Here is an 18,009-nt window from a genome sequence, read left to right as displayed (position 1 = left end):
CAGCCTGGGTGGCAGACGCCCAACACCCATTTGGGTGGCCCTGTCCCTGAGCCAGGCGTCTGTCCCCGGGGAAGGCAGAGGGGCAGTGCCTGGGCACGGGCGCTGCTGGCACCTGGCTCTGTGCTCTCGGGGTGATGCCCAGGGTTTTGGTGGCTCTGAGCCGGGACATGGGGAGGTTTGGGAGAATCTGCCCCTCACAGTGGGGTCTGAGTTGAGCTCCGACTCCTGCCAGGTCCTGCCAGAGCCGTAGTCCATCTGCCTGCAGCCACGGCTCATTTTGGGGCACCACCCAGGACAAGGGAGCCCCAGCAGGGCCCTGCCTGTCTCCCCCCTTCCTTTACTGTATCTCTCCCCTTTTCTACCCCCCCGCCCCAGCCGGTCCCCCAGTCTGGCTCGCTCTAAACCAGTGCTGCGGGATCAGCTGATGCTTTAATACTGGCGACAGCTGGAGGATGCTGCTGCCTGCGGGGGCTTTGCTCAGTGTCACCCCCCTCCCCGTGACCGATGGGGACCCTGAGGCTGTCCTGCACCGCCCGGGGGGCACCACGGTGGGCAGCTGGCCGCTCTCCACCAGTTCAATCAGCAAAGGGATGGGAGATGTTGGCGGGAGGGAATGAGTCCAACCGCATTCCTCCAGCCCTCACCGGGGCTGGGGACGGGCACTGCCCAGAGAGGGAGTCTGTGCCATTTTACCATGGGTTTTCCCTCCTGGAGATGGAGGAGAGGGGCGAAGGAAAAGACGGGGTCTTGCCGCCTTCTCTCTCCGGCCGCGGCGCCAGGAGAGGCGGGCCGGTTTCGGGAGGGAGGGCTGCCTGTCCCCCGTGCCCCCCCTTCCATCGGGGCTGGCGGCCAGCCCCGAAGTTGCGGCGAGGCGGGAGGACACACGTCCTGTCCTTCCACCGCCCCCGGGCTCCCCCCAGCCTCCATCCCCGCATCCCTCCCCCGGCCGTCCCGCCCGGGCCGCCCCGCCGCTCCCGGGCCGGGGGGAGATGGCTGCCGGCGCTCGGAGGTCGCCGAGACACCTGCTGCCACCGGGCCCCCCCCCGTGCACACCCGCTCCGCTCCCGCTCCCTCCTTCCCCCGCTGCCGTCCCTGCCTCCAGCCGCCGCTGCAGAGCCGCCGCCGCCGCCGCCGCCGCCAAGGACGAGCCGGGACCGACGGCGGCCGCCGGAGCCCCCCGCCAGCCGCGGCGGGCGCCGACCGTGCCCCGGGGGGCTGCCCCGCACGAGGAGAAGCTTTGGCAGAGCCGAGCCCCCGGTGGGACGAGCCCCGCCGGAGCCGCGGGGGATGTAGGCACCGGGCAGCCGCGGTCCCGTAAGTACCGGGCGGGCTGGGGGCGTCCGGGGCCCGACGGGCTCCGCTGCCGCCCCGCCACCGCCGCCAGCAACTTTCCGGGATGGGGCGCTCGTTTTTTCTGGGGTGGGGGTTTCCCTGTCCGTCCTCCCCTAGCTCAGCATCCCCCGCATCCCGGAGCTCCTGCTCCCCATCCCGGGCACGGGACAGGAATGAGCCTCAGTCCTGGGCGCTCTTCTGGGGGGTTTTGGGGGGAGCGTGTGGCAGGAAAAACTGAGGAGACCTCTCTGGGTGCCACCAGCCCTGTGTCCCCCGCCGCCACCTTGCGTAACCCAGCGGCAGGCAGGACACTTGGCGTTTATTTTTGGTTAATCCATATTCGACCTTTTTAAGCTGCGTTTCGGTGCGTGCGTGTGGGGCCCTGCCCATGGCCCCGGCCCGCAGCCCCCGGCCCGCAACTGTTGCTGTCAGAGGTGCGGGCGAGCAAGGGGAGGGTGGTGAGGAAGAGGAGGGTGATGCCGAGTGGCGACAGATGAAGGTTGAAAGGAGACGGGGCTTGCCGAGGGCTGCCAGTGCTTCTCTGTCCCGAGTCATCCCCCCTGCATGGGCACAGAGAAGGTGACGAGTTGTCTTTGAGGAGGTTTTGCTGCTTTATCCCCTTCTGAAGGGCTTCATCGAGGTCTCCTTGCTGCACAGGGATGTCCCCATCGGGGCAATGACAAGCCCTGGCACATCCTGGTGCCCTCCTCAATGCCCCCTCTCCTCCCCACAGGGCTCCCGCCAGGTTTGGCTTTGCTCTGTCCTTCCCGTTCGCCATCCCCTGGGGCAGGCTGCGTTTTCCCTCTGATTTCGGGCTCGGAGGCTTTTTTTGGGGACATAAGGTTTCTCTTTCCTGAATGATATTTTGCATTTTGGAATTTAGTTTTTCCCATTCCTGAGGTCAAAATATCTGCATGAGCTCTCCCTCTCTTGGAGCAGAGGAAGGAGGGAGGGCAAAAAAAAGGAGGTTTAAAATGAGGAGCAAACTTTCCCTGTTGCATTAAAATGGCATTTCAGGGTCTGGTGAGAGGTAAGGGTTCTATTGGTGCCTTTAGCACAAGGTTTCTGTGAGTTGGGTGCACCAGGGGAAGTTGTGCCTAGGAAGGTGGTTAACCTGCTCAAAACTACCCCAAAGCAACAAAAAACAAGTGGCAAAGACACCAAGCAGCTTTGTGGTGTCCTCTGGTCCTTGGGGAGGCTGCCAGGAGGTGGCATTGCCTTGCCCAGGCTCCTGGCCGTGGCCACCTTCCTCCTGACCCTGACTGGCCACTGGCCTTTCACCCAGCTGGAAAACCTCCCTTTTGGGAAAGTCTTTTCCCCAGGGACCAATTCTGCACTGTTTCCTACAAGGGGTTGGGAAATGTGGAAGTTGGCAGGGGCTTTGCTGCGTTGTGCTGAGCCCAAGAGCAGCCCCAGCTCTGGCAGTAGCTCCAGAATGGGCTCAGTTTCTCCTCAGCCTCCACCACTTTCCTGCAATCTGTCATCTCCCCCAAAAAGCCCCAAAATTCTCCTGTACCCCTCTAGGTCAGTAGGAGAAACAGTGGGCTGGAAACGCATGGTGCTAGCTGGGCTGGAGGAGGTGGCTGCCCTTTGCCTCCCAAATTCGGCCATTTTGGAGCAGCCCCATCTCCAACCTGCACATGCAGCCCTTGCCAGCCACAGGCTCTCTGGCCTTAGACCCCTCCATGTCCACCAAAGGCTGTGGAGAGCCAGCCTGACTCTGCATGGAGGCACCAGGCTCCTGGGAAGGATGGAAATTCATTGCCCTGGATGTCTCAGCACGGGCTGAACGATGGGATGAGCCCACGCCCACCTCCCCTCTGCTGCTGCCATTGCATTTCAGCTGTGAGGGACGGGGATGTTTTCCACCTGCGGCTTGGTCCGTGGGAAACCAGATTGCTGAGCCCTGTCCCCAGTCAGAGCCAGGAGCAGGGGGTGGCAGAGCTTAGCATGGCAAGGGACAACCACTGGTCTGTGCCTGGAGTGCTCGGTACTGGAAGAGGCTCCCGAGCTTAGGCACGACTGAGTTGAGGAAGAGGAGGATCAGGTCCTGGAGTAGGTGAGGTGCCAGGGCTGGCACAAGCAAACCCAATCAATCACCACAAGGGCCCAGAGTATATTTAAATGTCCTTGAGGAGGGCTCAGACGGGCAGTGCTGCTGGCAGGGCGGTTCTGTTTGTTTTGGGTGGCGTGTTGCTCCCCTTCCTCTCTGCTTGGGTAGCTGATGCCGGATTCCCAATGAATTATTTATCACAGGACTAAAAATACTTGGGAATTCGCAGTGAGGAGCAGGCAGTGCAGGCTGCCCTGCCACTGAGCTGGCCGTGCCGGAGCATGGGCCGCTGCCAGCATGGCATGACTCACCTGCTGCCCTCTCTGGCCAAGGGGCCCCGGCTGCGGCCGGCGCTGTGGCGTTGTGGCTCCTGCAGCTCCACCAGCTGCGACAAGCAGTGGGCTGGGAGATGCAGTCAGGTGGAGTGAACCCCCTGGGTGGTGCTGGGTGCTGGGGGTGGATGATTCCCTGAGGAAATGCAGCTGCTTGAGAGAGATTCCGCCTGGTGAGCATCTGTGCCCGGACAGGTGCCTAAGACTTCCTGGTAGCCATGGGGTACAGGAGGGAAATGTGTGGTTTGTGTTCCCTGGAGGGAACAGCCCCAGTGCTCAAATCTGCACCGAGCAGCTCTTGCAGGGTGCCCAGCCCAGCAGCTGTTGGGTTTATATCCTGCATTTTCAGCACGCTGGCAATGTTTTTGCAGTGTGCTGAAGGGGTGTCCGTCACTGCGGCAGGGAGGAGCGTTGGGGTGCAGGTCACCAGGGCAGCCCAGACCCCAAAACCAGCCGGGACTCAGTGAGAGGAGCATCTGGCTGTGCTGGAGACACATTAAGCAACAGCAGCTTTTAATTGCAAGTGACGTTTCTTAGCACCAGCTGGCACCTTGCTGCATGAAGCAACACTGGTGCGTGGCTGGTGCCACTGTGGAGGGCTGCTTGTCCCCTCCCTGCTGCCCCACTTGGCACAAGGGTGACCGCCCTGGGGGAAATGGGGCTCAGAGGGGCTTGGATACCCCTGGCCACAGGTTGGTTTTGCTGGTGGTCTCTGAGAGGTGAACTCCAGCACAGGGGTGCATCACTGTGGGCAGGCATGTGTCCCACTTCAGGGGACTGTCACCTCAACTGCTGTGGCGTGAGCACCCAGGGGCAGTGGGGAACTGGGGACCTGGCAGGGAGCGTGTGCCCAAACAGCCCCTGAGAGCCTGGATTTGGGCTGCAGCCAGCACAGACACAGTGTGAGGGTGTCCCATCGGGGTGGGCACTGCCAGCAGGGGACACACACTGGGGGCAAAGAGAAGGAGGAAAGCAGAAGGATGCTGTGGAATACTTGGAGGGAAAACTTGGAGATATGGAGCCAGATAGGTGCATTGGTTGGGATTTTGTGGCAGAGAAGGGGCTGAAGTAGGGTGATGGGCAGGAGACAGTCAGCGGGACAGGCAGGGAACCAGCTACTTCAGTGACTGTGATTTGCAAAATCTCAACAAGCAGGGTGCAGAGCTGAACCATCCGTCAAGGGCAAAGCCTTTGAATATTGAAGGTGGCTGTCTGCTGCAGAGAGAGGCACCAAAGAGCTCCCAGCCCCTCCTGGCATCTCTTGCAGCTGTCTCTGTCCCTGGCTGAAGGGATGACATGGACCAGTGCAGCAGTGGTGGCTTTTGGATGGGGTGGGAGGGCAGTGGGAGGGAGATGGTGATGGTGAGATGAGGACAGGGTGGTGGTGGGAAGCAGGGGCTGGCTGTGAAGGGTTAGTGGTTGATAAGACTGGAGACAAGTGACACAGCACCGAGGTGTACAGTGGGCGGTGAGTACAACCCCGTGGTCATTCCTTCACCACATCCAGTGTCCAAAGGATGAGGGTCCCCTCGTTCCCTGGGGTCAGCTCTCCATGGTGACGCCCCAGGGCAGTGGGGAGGGCGGGGGTGAGCGGGGCTGAGGGTGCTGGTGTGCAGCTGGATGCGAGGGGCTGTGTCCTGTGCTGGCAGGGACACGCTGGTGGACATGGGCAGAGCGCCGGCGCACGCTCTGCTCCTGTCGATGGTGCTGGGCTGCTCGGCTGCCTTCACGGACATCCTGCTGCCGGGCCCCGAGGAGCCCGTGGTCAACGTGGCCGTGGTGTTCGGGGGCACGTCCTACCCCCTGCACATCCGCTCCCGCCTGAGCCCCCAGAGCTTCCTGGACATGCCCCTGGAGATCCACCCCATCACTGTTGTCGTCAACAACACCAACCCCAGCACCCTCCTCACCCAGATTTGCGACATCCTTGCCGGCCACAAGATCCACGGCATCGTCTTTGAAGACAACGTGGGCACGGAGGCCGTGGCCCAGATCCTTGACTTCATCTCATCCCAGACCCAGGTCCCCATCATCAGCATCAGTGGAGGGTCTGCAGTGGTCCTGACTCCAAAGGTGAGGTACTCACTATTTCCAGGGGGGATGAGAGAAATGAGGAACTATTAGAGTGGTGTAGGTAAGGGATGTGGAATGCTGGAGGGCAGAGGAACTGCTGGACTGCAGCCTTTGGGATCAGGGGCAGGAATGGTGGATCAGTGGCTGTGGCAGTGTGGTTTACTGGGGTGGTGGGACATGGTGGGGACTTCAAGGAGGAGCCCCGTTAATGGGGTGGGGGAGAGGACCTCAATACCCAGTGGAAGGACCTTCCCTGGTGTGCTGCTTCCTGTGCCCACCACGGGATGTGGGTTGGTGGCACTGTGGCCGCTGGGGCACTGGCAGGGTTATCACAGGGTTATCACAGCCTTATCTTCCTGCCGCCCTGCTGGGGCTGGATCCAGCCCTGGAATGGCTGCGTGGGCAGCATGGAGAAGCCTTGCTCAGCTGTGCCACTGATCTCAGGTGCACTGTGGCTGACACAGGGTTTATGTCTTCTCTGCTCCTTGCTGGCATCAGACACTGTCAGTTACTGTCACCTGCCTGCTGGGAGCTGCTGGTGGCAGGGAGAGCTGGAGCCAGGCTGGAGGGTCCTGGGCATGGAGATTTGGGCTATGTCCTCAGCCTGCCCGGCCTGGATGCTGGAGGGCTTTCAGTGCTTGCTCTTTCCTGTGGCTGAGATCCTGCCCTTCTTCAGGGAACAGATTTTGTGCTTTTCTTGCATAGTGGCTTGGGGTCCAATCCCCCTGGACTGCACTCCCACAGCCCTGTCTGTACTCACTGGTGCTCATGGAGCCCCTCGAGCGCATTGTGGGTGGGTGGCAGTGGGTGTGGTGGGCTCTGGTTGGTGCAGTGGACTCAGATGGGTGTAGAGGGCTCAGATGGAGCCCGGAGCAATGGAAAAATATCCATGGCTTTGCTGCCGGGTGATTTTCTGCAGCTTTCTCCAGGGGCTGCGTATTTCGGGGTCAGTGGAGGGATCTCCACCTCCTCCCTGTCTGGGATTCTCTGGGGCTCACCCCAGACTATTTTTCTGGAGGTGGGGAGGGTCTGGGTGGCAAAACCTGCTGCCTGCACGTGACCTTCGGCAACTGCCATTCGTTGAAGCATTTAAGACAGAATCAGACCAATTAAGGTTTGCTAATGAGAGGCCAGATGGCCAGGGAGGTGGAGCAGGAGGGAAGGAGCCACACAGGCTCTGACTGCAGGTAGTGAGATGGAGCAGGGATGGGATTTAGGCTCCTGGCAGAGCTCTTGCCCACCTCCTTCTCCTGGCTTAAGGAGAAACTGATGATCTCCTTTGGAGGATGGAGACATTTTTGGTCAATATGCTAAGAAATGGATGTGAGGCTGCAGGAGTTGACCGTTTGCATGGGGTGAAGTTCTTTGGAGGAGCATTAGTGTGATTTTGGGTATCTCCAGCCCATGGACCACACCAGTTCATGGCAATCTTGAACTTTTCATGATGGCAAATGCAAGGAGGCTTGCATGGGTGCATGACACCTGGATCATGATGCCAGAGCAGCCCCTGATCCCTCTCCTCCCTCAGGAGCCCGGATCAGCTTTCCTGCAGTTGGGTGTCTCCATCGAGCAGCAAATCCAGGTGATCTTCAAGGTTCTGGAGGAATACGACTGGGGCTCCTTCGCTGTCATCACCAGCCTCTACCCAGGCTACAACATCTTCCTGGACATCATCCGCTCCTTCACGGATGCCAGCTACTTTGGCTGGGAGCTGCAAGAGGTGCTCACCTTCGAGATGAGCCAGGAGCAGAGCAGCTCCAGGACGCAGCGGCTCTTGCGCCAGATTGATGCCCAGGTCCTCATTGTTTACTGCTCCCGAGAGGAGGCCGAGTATCTCTTCTCCATGGCAGAACAAGCCGGGCTTGTGGGGCCAGGATACATCTGGATCGTGCCCAGCATGACAGTGGGCAACATGGAGGTGCCGCCCTCGTCCTTCCCGGTGGGCCTCATCAGCGTGGTGACGGAGAGCTGGAAGCTGAGCCTGCGGCAGAAGGTGCGCGACGGCGTGGCCATCATTGCCATGGGGGCCGCCAGCTTCTTCCGCGCCCACGGCTACCTCCCCGAGGTGGGGCGGGACTGCTGGGCCCCCACCAGGGCCACGGCCACCAACACCAGCTTCTACCGGTGAGGAATGGGGAGCCCCTGGCGTGGGTGTGAAACGGGAGGAGCGGGGAAAAGGGGAGGGAGAGGGCAGGGGAGGAGGGGGATGGAGCTGGCGAGCAGCAAGGATGGTGCTCGCTGAGGGCTACAGCTGGTAGTCCGTGCCTCTTGGCTGTGATTCTCCTGGAGCATCTCCCCAGGGATGTCCCAGCATGTCCCTTGCCTTTTCCCATGTTTCTTGGCGACTCAGGAACCCTGGGGGTCTCAGGGGGGGCTATCACAGCTCTGTGGCACCTCAGAGCTGCTTTGGCAGTCTGTCCATCCTCAGCCCTGCAGTGGGCCATCATCCTTGGTGCCTCCTTGCTAGAAGAGCTTCCTCCAGCTCCCCTCTGCCCCTTGCATGGGTGTTAAAGCTGGTCCCCAGCTCTCAGCCCCACATGTCTCCATGGGACCTGTGGCAGCCTGGGTGAAGGTGGAGGAGGAGGAGGAGGGCTGTACAGTGCAGGGCTGCACAGCCAAGGGCTTACAGGCTCTGTGTCCCACCAGGCACCTTCTCAATGTGACATGGGAGCACAGGGATTTCTCCTTCAATGAAGGTGGCTACCTGGTCAAGCCCACCATGGTGGTGATCACGCTCAACCAGCACCGGCTCTGGGAGATGGTAGGACCCCCAGGCCCCCTGAAATGGGCACACTGCGGGGTGGCTGGGCAGGGTGAGCCTGGGGCCTTGCACAGGCTGGGGTCCCATCCTGGGGTGGGTTGTACCATGCAAAACCCAAAAGTACCATGGCTGGTCCCAAAAGTACCCATGGTGCCGTGGTGGGCGTTTGCAGCAATGATGAGCACCAAAGCTCTGGCAGGAGTTGACAATTTTTCCTTGCAATTTGGCTGATAAGTTCAAAAAAAGTCAGAAATGCAGATGCCCACTTCTGGAGAACAGCAGCCAAACACCTAGATCTGAAACAAGATGCATGGAGGGTATTTTTGTAGTTTGAAAGTATTTTGGGTAAAGTTTGGCCAGGTCTGTGCTCACCTGAGTGTGAAGCTCGGGGCTCAGGAGGAAACACCTCACCCCGTGGTCCACGGGCGTGTGGGGAAAGGGAGGCTGAGATGGGGCTCACAAGGAATAAGCCCCAAAGGTGGGAGGATGGATATGGGATCACGTGTGACCCCCAGAGACCCTCACAGGGGTGACCATGTGCTCTCCCTTGGGGGCAGGTGGGCAAGTGGGAGAAAGGCATCATCCACATGAAGTACCCGGTGTGGCCCCGCTACGGCTCCTTCATGCAGCCCGTGGTCGACAACCGCCACCTGACAGTGGCCACCCTGGAGGAGAGACCCTTCGTCATCGTGGAGAACACGGACCCCAGCACGGGGGTCTGCGTGCGCAACACCGTGCCCTGCCGCAAGCAGACCAACTCCTCCCACAGGTGGGCAGGGACACGGAGCTCGGCAAGGCCGGCCACCACTCCCTTGGCACGTGGTGTCCAGGGTGCTCAGAGCATCTCTGTTTGGTCCAACCCATCTTTCCTGGTGTGTTTCCAGTGGGGATGGCCTTGTGGATCCCTACACCAAGCTGTGCTGCAAAGGTTTCTGCATTGACATCCTGAAGAAGCTGGCCAAGGCAGTGAAGTTCTCCTATGACCTCTACCTGGTGACCAATGGCAAACATGGCAAGATCGTGCGTGGGGTCTGGAATGGAATGATTGGTGAGGTAGGGATGGGCATGGCTCAGACCCCGCTTTGACACTCCCTGGAGGGCACCACTCACTCCTGACCTGGGGCTTTCCTGGTGAAGATGGGATTTGTGGTGGGACTGTGGGCAGGGCAGAGCTTGGCATGAGCTCCTCCCTGGAGGAGTCATCAGATGAACACTTACAACTGCACAGCAGGTTGTGTCTGTGCCCCTGATCACTTAGGAAGATAATATTTTTTTAAAAAGTCAGAAATTAAGACTGGAAATGTTGGAGATGAGGAAATGCCTGGGGGAAGTGGTCTGGGTCCATCCGCTTGTCCCTCTGCCCATCCCAAGCTCACCTGCCCCTTTTCCAGGTGTACTACAAGCGTGCAGACATGGCCATTGGCTCCCTCACCATCAATGAGGAGCGGTCTGAGATTGTGGATTTCTCCGTGCCCTTTGTGGAGACGGGCATCAGCGTCATGGTGGCCCGCAGCAACGGCACCGTGTCCCCCTCTGCTTTCCTGGGTGAGCCCTGTGTCCCCTTGTCTTTCTGCAGGCTCATCCCATGCTTCCTACAAATGCAAATTGGAAATATTGTTCAATTTTAACAACTTTCAAGGAAAAAAAGCCTAAGTCATAAGGGAAGGAGATTGTGCTGTCGGCTTTGGGGCTTCTTTCTTCCCTGCCTGAATAATCCTTTTATTATGGAGATGGAGGCTGGAGACTAACGCTGGGCTCAGTGGTTTTCTCCTCTTCATTTTGTGTGTGGAGGAGGGAGGATGGGGACATGGGAGGATTTGCCAGCTTGGATCTCTGCTTTGGGGACCCATCTCTGCCACCATCACCAGAGCCAGTGCTTAAGCCAAGTGTGGGAAACCACCAGTGCTACAAGTTTTATTTAATGAGTTTTACACCAGCAAAGCTGCAGCCTAGGTAGGGGGGATGGGCCAATGTTGTCATGAAATTCAGCTTGAGCAGCGCTCTCTGCACTTGGCAAGGGCACAGCATCAATGTCCCAGCTCAGCTGGCACTGGGCTCTTGTGTGGGGAGGGTGCACAAGGGTGCTGGGGATGCCATGGAAGCTGGGACCATCAGCCTGGGCACATCCTCCTCATCTTGTCCCCCCCCACCACAAAGTCCAGACTCCCATGGAAGCAGGGTCACCTTCACCAGCCCCAGGGACAGATGGAGCATCCTGCCCTGGTTTGGCAGGGCTGGGGTCTGCTGTCCCCATGTCCCTGTGTCTCCTGCCTCTGCGCTAGTGAGCCACATCCCCATCAGGGGAGGCCTCTCCTCCCTGACAGCGAAGGACGCGCTGATAAATGGACCTCGATGGCTGCACGTTGATGGCTCAGATGCATCCCCAGTGCTCCTGCTGCTCCATCCTGTGCTCCTGCTGCTCCATCCCACATCATCTTGGGCAGGCAGGGGCTCATTGCCTGTCCCCACTCACAGGGGGCTCTCCCCAGGGCTGAGCAGGGCTGGGGGGCTGGTTCTGTGCCTGATGCAGGCACAGTCCTGTCTCCAGAACCATCATGGGGGACAACCTGTAATCCCATGGGAAACCCTCCTGCAGTGACCCTGGAGATGGGTAGCATTTTGTAAAGATCTCCCTGTTGGTGAGAAGCTGATTTGGTCTAGGCAGGGAAGCATGGCTGCATCCCCTAGCTCTGTAGCAACCCCCTTCCCTCCTGATTCCCTGTGAACCTGCTTGGCCATGGTGGTGCCAACCTCCAACTCCTCTCCAAGGAGGGGCAGTATTCAGGATGAGCCCCATCCATCCAGGAGGGCTCCTGGCAGTCCTCAGAGGACCAGGGGATGTCTTTGGAGGCTCACAAAGTTCTACTTGCTTTGCAGAGCCTTATAGCCCAGCCGTGTGGGTCATGATGTTTGTCATGTGCCTCACTGTGGTGGCCATCACCGTCTTTGTGTTCGAGTATTTCAGCCCCGTTGGCTACAACCAGAACCTCACCAGTGGCAAAAGTGAGTTGGGAAGGTGGGAGCTGGGAGAGGGGGGCACATCCCTGGCTGGGCTGACAAATGTCCCCTCTGTTCCCTGTCTCTGCAGGGCCAGGAGGTCCCTCCTTCACCATCGGCAAGTCCGTGTGGTTGCTGTGGGCTCTGGTCTTCAACAACTCCGTCCCCATCGAGAACCCCAAGGGCACCACCAGCAAGATCATGGTGCTCATCTGGGCCTTCTTCGCTGTCATCTTCCTCGCCAGCTACACGGCCAACCTGGCTGCCTTCATGATCCAGGAGCAGTACATTGACACTGTGTCAGGGCTGAGTGACAGGAAGGTGATCATTGGGGTGGGAACCCTAAAAAATCATTGGGGTGGGAACCTAAAAAAACCCTAAAGACAACCCTTTTTGAAGTTACCAGCAGTGATGTGTGTGGAGCTACACATCACTGCCAGTTGGCTGGGCGTGAGTGTACAAGTAGAGGGCTGGCTGCGGGGAGGGGACATGCTGGGGACATGGAAAGACATGGGCACTGTGTGATGCCACCCCCTGGGGCTCCCCATTGCAGTTCCAGAGGCCACAGGAGCAGTACCCACCCTTCCGCTTTGGCACCGTCCCCAACGGCAGCACCGAGAGGAACATCCGCAGCAACTACCCCGACATGCACACCCACATGGTGAAGTACAACCAGCGCTCTGTGGAGGACGCCCTCACCAGCCTCAAAATGGGGTATGGCTCCCTGAGATGGGGTATGACCCCCAGATGGTCTCAGAGCTCCCCCAAATGACCCCCATATATAGCACCCCCAAATAACTATGGCTCCCTGGAATAGGGTACAGGACTTCCCAGATGGAGAAGGGATTTCTCAACTGGGGTACAACCCCCCTGAAGTTAATTGTGAGCCCTCCTGGGTTCAGCTCTCCCAGACAGGGTATGGCTCTGTGCATCTTCCCTGGATGAAGTACAGGACCCCCAAACACGGCACAACCTGCTGCAGATGCAGTACAGATTCCTACAGCTCCCCTCAAAAGGCATGCAGCTCACCCCAGATGGGGCATGGCTCCCCCAGGTGGTACAGCTCCCCCCAAGATTGGGTACATCCCCTCCAAGTGTGGTTACAGCACTCCAGGATGGGCCAGGGACACCAAGAGAACATAGAACCCCCTCCAGATGTGCCACAGCTTTCTGAAAGGGATAGAGCTCCCCAAACAGGCGCAGCCCTCACCCACTAACAGCCTTTCAGCCCCCTCCTCACCCTTCCTCCTGTTGGTGGGCAGGAAGCTGGATGCCTTCATCTACGACGCGGCGGTGCTCAACTACATGGCGGGCAAGGACGAGGGCTGCAAGCTGGTGACCATCGGCAGCGGGAAGGTGTTCGCCACCACGGGCTACGGCATCGCCCTGCAGAAGGACTCGCGCTGGAAGCGGGCCATTGACCTGGCCCTGCTCCAGTTCCTGGGAGATGGTGGGTGTTTGAGCGAGCTCCTCCTCGGCCCTGTCCCCATCCTGCCCCACCCCTGCCCTGCAGATTAACCCAGCGAACGGGGTTTGGCCCTCAAACCCTGTGCAGCCTTCACAGCTGACATCCTCATGGCAGGATGGCACTGAGGGACTTCACCAGCTCCTTTCAGGGGTATGAAATCCTCTGGATGTTGTGTGTGTCGTTCCCTCTGGGGCTGTAAAATCCTGGAGATGGCTGTGCACAGCATTTGAGGGTCCTGAGGAGAAGCCTTGGAAGAGGACAGTAAGCGCGGCTGGCTGGCACATGGGTTGGGAACAGAGCCAGGAGAGGACCCTGGAGAAGGATGGGATACTCAGGCCAATGGCAGCAGCAACATTAAGTGATTCTAGCTCCAGAGGCTCAGGGGTCTCTTTATCTTCCTCCACCCACAGCAGACTGGAAAGGGGCAGGGATGTGCTTGGAAAGATGATTCCCAGGGGTGGATTTTCAACTCCTGCACTGTTATGCATGTCCCAGGTGAGACCCAGAAGCTGGAGACGGTTTGGCTGTCAGGGATCTGCCAGAATGAGAAGAATGAGGTGATGAGCAGCAAGCTGGACATTGACAACATGGCTGGGGTTTTCTACATGCTGCTCGTGGCCATGGGGCTGAGCCTGCTGGTCTTCGCTTGGGAGCACCTCGTCTACTGGAAGCTGCGTCATTCTGTCCCCAAGTCCCACAAGCTGGACTTCCTCCTGGCCATCAGCAGGGTGAGGGATGCTGACAGGGGCTTTCGAGGGGCCCAAATGTCTTCACACGGTGTCACAGAGATGGACATGGCTTGGTGGGCATTATCCTTTCGCCTGCATGGGAAGGAGTGGAGATGTTCTTGTTGATATGAGATTATCTCTTGGTGAGAAAAGCCAGGTTTCAGGCAAGGGCTCAGTCCCGGGAATGACCCCACACCCTTATCAGCAACCCTGGGGAAAGGGGTGATAGAGGATAGTGTCACCCACGTTGACAAGCTCTGGGGATCCTGGGGAGGGGGCGTCAGTGCTCTGAAGCTCCCTCAGACTCAGCAGCATGAATTCAGCTCAGCAGGGTGGGCTCAGGGGGGCAGGACTCCACTGACCTTGCTGATGATGGGGGGTCCCCATTTCCCCCCACAGGGTATCTACAGCTGCTTCAGTGGGGTGCAGACCCTGTCGAGCCCCGGGCGGGCGCCCACACCCGATGTCACTGCCAGCTCAGCCCAGGCCAACGTGCTGAAAATGCTGCAGGCGGCCAAAGAGATGGTGACGACGGCCAGCGTGGGCGGCTCACTGGAGCAGGCCACCCGCACCATTGAGGACTGGAGCAACCACAGCGAGCGCCTCCAGACCACCTTCTCCCTGAGGACACCCCAGCTCGTGGTGCAGAACAGCACCGGCGCACACCGGGGCCCGCACCCCGCCGACAGGCTGGGGAGAGTCTACGCTGCCAAGGGAGCTCCCCTGGGGCTGCCGCTGCCGCAGCCCATCCCCGTGGACTCCCGTCTGCACGGGGAGGAGAACTGGAGAGGGGAAAACGAGCACCCCCACCTGCTACACCCCCTGAAGTTTCGGGGTGGCTGTGTAGGGGATGAAGCTCTCACAGGTTTCCCCCACCTCCTGGTGAAGACTTCCCCAGGAGGGGATTATGGGGAGCAGATGCTGGTGGGGAACCATGTCGGGGCTCCCCTCCCGCCCCCCACATCCCCCCGGGACCTCCCGCCACCGGACATCTACAGGGAGCACAAGCGGCCGTCGGGACGGGGGGACCGGCTGCAGAACAACCCCTTGCTGCAGAGGGACGGGGCACACGGGGGCTCGGGGACTCTGCCCCGGCTGCTCTCGGCAGCGGAGAAGAAGCGGGAGGTGGGCAGCTCCTTCCTGCCTCCGTCCTGCTCTCGCGGGGCCTTCCCCAAAGTCACCAGGACTTGCAGAGCCAGGGGCGAGCCGGCGCGGCCGGAGGCGGCGGGGATGGAGCGGGAGAAGCTGAGCCGGTGGGCGAGCTCGGCCAGGGCGCCCGGGGAGCGCGGCGAGAGGCGGCGGCCGGCGGGGCTGCGGCGCTGCGGGGCCCCGCGCCCGGCCCGCGCCGACGTGCCCGACCTGTTCCCCGAAGCCGAGCCCGGCCACGGCTGCGGCTCCCGCTGCCCGCAGGCCGCTGGCCGGCTGCCACCGCGCTCGCCCGTCACCAGGCTGCCGTCCTACCGGGAGGCTTGCCGGCAAAACCCTCGGGCCGCCTTCACCGTGCCGGCGTGCGCTCCCCACGCCTGCATGAACTCCTACCCCAACCTGCCCCTCTACGCCGGACACCTCTCGCGGGGCTCCGCGCCGTGCCGGGAGCAGCCCGGGGCGCACCGCTGTGACCGGGGCTCCGGGCGCTGGGACGGCGCCTGCAGGGACTGCGGGCGGCGCGGGGAGCCGGCCTGGCTGCGGGCGGCGGCGGCGGAGCGGACGGAGCCGCCGGTGGCCCGCGGGGTGCCGAGTCCCTGCGCCGGCGGCTCCTGGCGGCGGGTCTCCAGCCTGGAGTCGGAGGTGTGATGGGGGACAGGGGGGTGTCCGCACCCCTCTGCCTGCCCTGTGCCCGGTGTCCCCAGGGCCAGCCAGCGGCTCCCGGCCGGGCTCCGGCCTCCCGGGTCCCGCACCGCCGGCGGCGGGATGCTCCAAGCGGCTCGGCGGGTCCCGGTGCGCTCTTTGGGGGGTCAGAGGAGCCTGGCAAGGGCTGGTACGTGCTGGGTCGAGTTGTCCCTATAGGCGGGCTGGCATCGGGGACGCCAAACGCATCGCCGCCGTTTTGCCGTCGCGTTTTGGTTTCATTTAAAAGACTCGAAACGCCATGTCCAGGTCATTAAAAAGACATTTTCAGCTGCCTGGGGACCTTTCTTCCGTCCTCCGGGGCTGCCCTTGGCATCATGGATTCCCATGAATATTCGTTGTCCTGTGCACCCCCTCCCCGTCCGCGTCCCGTTACTGCCGAGCCGCGGCACAGACTCGTCCCACCGGCAAGGGAAAGATGGAAAAGAAAAATGGCAACTGCTCCGAGGGTTTAACTGGGAGCCATCAGCCTGTGCAGAGGCTGGAGCCGAGCACCGGAGCCCCCTGCTCAGGCTTTGGGGTGCCTGGGCTCGGGTCAGTGAGTGATGCTGTCACGGCAGCCTGGCCGGGATCTCCAGCTCGGCACAGCAGCCCCGGGAAGGTGTGCTGTGGAGAATGAGAAAGGGAAAAATTCCTCCCACCTTCCCAGGCTGATGGAGCCATAAATCAGGTGTGATAGATGAGCCGGGTTTAATTCTTCTCTTCGTGTACGTCTGACACAGCCCTTTCCCTGCCGGGCTGGGGCGCGACCAGAGGCGGCCGTGACTCACAGGAGCCTCGGGCAGGGGAGAGGGTCTTTGGGAAATGGAAATTGAAGCTCCGGGACCCGGGGCTACAGCCAGGGCTTTGCCGGGCGGTTCCAGCCCCATCCCAGAGCAGCACCACCAGCACTACACGGAGCTGCCCGTGCGTGGCTGGCGGGCTGTCCCAGGGAGATGCCAACCCTCAGCCCCTCTTCTCAGCTTTGGCATCACCTTCCTCCATAAATGTCTCCCTGGGAAGCTGCTCTAGAGCAGCGCTTTTCTTTTATTCTTTTATATTTTCTTTTCTTTCATTTTTATTTTCTTTTATTATCTTTTCTTTTATATTTTCCTTTCCATTAAAACACAGTTGTTGGGGGTTGCTGGGGGCAGTAACAGTGAGGGGGTGATGGCAGGGACTGCTCCGGGACACCCAGCCCTGCCCCAGGGATGGCTGCAAAACCCCGAGGAGGTCCAGAAGGGCCTGGCCACGTGTGGTCCAGGCTCAAAAGCATTGGCAATATCTGTCTGTCCATCCATCTGTCCGTCAATGCTTCAACCCATCTGTCTGGGGTTAAATCCAGCCAAGCCCCCCATCCCCCAGCCTGGCTGCCATCACACACTGGTGCCGGTGCTTTAATTCCCTTTTCTTATTTATCATTGCAATTGTCTCTTAATGGCTTTGGCAGCCCCTCCAAGCCTCCTGGCGAGGGTGGGAGATGCCAGTGTATAAATAAAAGCCATAAGTAAATAAATCCGGTTGGAGAGGAGGGTATTCATCCAGGCTGCCACAGGTGATGGCACCCATTCACCCGGGGCAGCTTTTCCCAGCCAGTGCCCCAGATGCCCCCTGGGGTGACAGGCTGGTCCCCAGAAAGCTTCAGGGTGGCCTTGGGAACCTTCCCTCAAATTGTGGCTCTCTGGCTCGAGGAAGCCAGCATACACAGCTGCAGTCAAACCTGAGCTGAGGCTGGGGCTGTGACAGCAAAGGGGAGCAGAAAAAAAAACCCAGCAAAAATCCCCAACCCACGTTTTAAATTAATTAGTGATGTCCCTGGTGACTCAGCAGAGGCCAAATGGAGCTGCTTCATGTTTTATGGAAGGGCTTTGCTGCAGGAGACTGAGGACAGCAAGGGACAAATGGGGTGCAGGGGGTGCTCCCAGGAGAGGTGGCCCCAGGGTTGGGTGTCAGCACCTGGTGTAGCACCAAGGCTATTCTGGGTGCCCCATGTGAATGCACAGGTCCCTGGCCACCATGGTGGCATTTGCATAATCATCTTTACATGCCAATTGGGATGGAAAAGCAGAGCTTTTCTCCCATTTCTGTGCCAGGCGCTGGGCACTGGTGGGAAAGGAGGTGTTGGGGCATGACCAGTCCAGTGCAGGTGAGATCTGTGACCTTCAAGGACCAAGGAAGGACCAAGCTGCTGCTGCAGAATTTCCCTGCTCGTGGGTACACCAGGGACAAGCCTTCAGGGAAGCAGCAGTCTGGAAGCGCCCTCTGGCTAGGCTTTCCAAAGAGGGGCTGGGTAATTTAGTGTTTAACAGACGTTGAGAAATATTATTTCTTTTTGGTGAAATTGTCTAATCAATCACTTTTTAATTCAGCCTGCTCTGGCACCCAGGGTACCCTGGGAGGCTGTGGGCTGCTATGCAGAGAGAAATAAGGCTGGATCA

At 60.0% G+C, this 18,009-nt stretch overlaps 1 protein-coding gene across 1 annotated transcript; it reads left to right on the top strand.

The window, feature by feature from the left end:
• Window positions 1–714: 714 nt before the first annotated feature.
• GRIN2C (glutamate ionotropic receptor NMDA type subunit 2C) lies at window positions 715–15,538 on the top strand. The gene is given in 14 exon segments (XM_058817366.1): window positions 715–941; window positions 943–1,314; window positions 5,367–5,790; window positions 7,319–7,914; window positions 8,437–8,551; window positions 9,109–9,320; window positions 9,436–9,604; window positions 9,943–10,096; window positions 11,429–11,554; window positions 11,640–11,869; window positions 12,102–12,262; window positions 12,811–12,998; window positions 13,512–13,744; window positions 14,144–15,538. Coding segments are annotated over 14 exon segments (4,602 nt in total).
• The last annotated feature ends 2,471 nt before the right edge of the window (window positions 15,539–18,009 follow it).

This window comes from Ammospiza caudacuta, chromosome 19 (genome assembly GCF_027887145.1).
Source record: "Ammospiza caudacuta isolate bAmmCau1 chromosome 19, bAmmCau1.pri, whole genome shotgun sequence".
Classification (NCBI taxonomy): domain Eukaryota; kingdom Metazoa; phylum Chordata; class Aves; order Passeriformes; family Passerellidae; genus Ammospiza; species Ammospiza caudacuta.
Note: the sequence above shows the minus strand (reverse complement) of the source record. Positions and strands in the feature narration are given on the sequence as shown.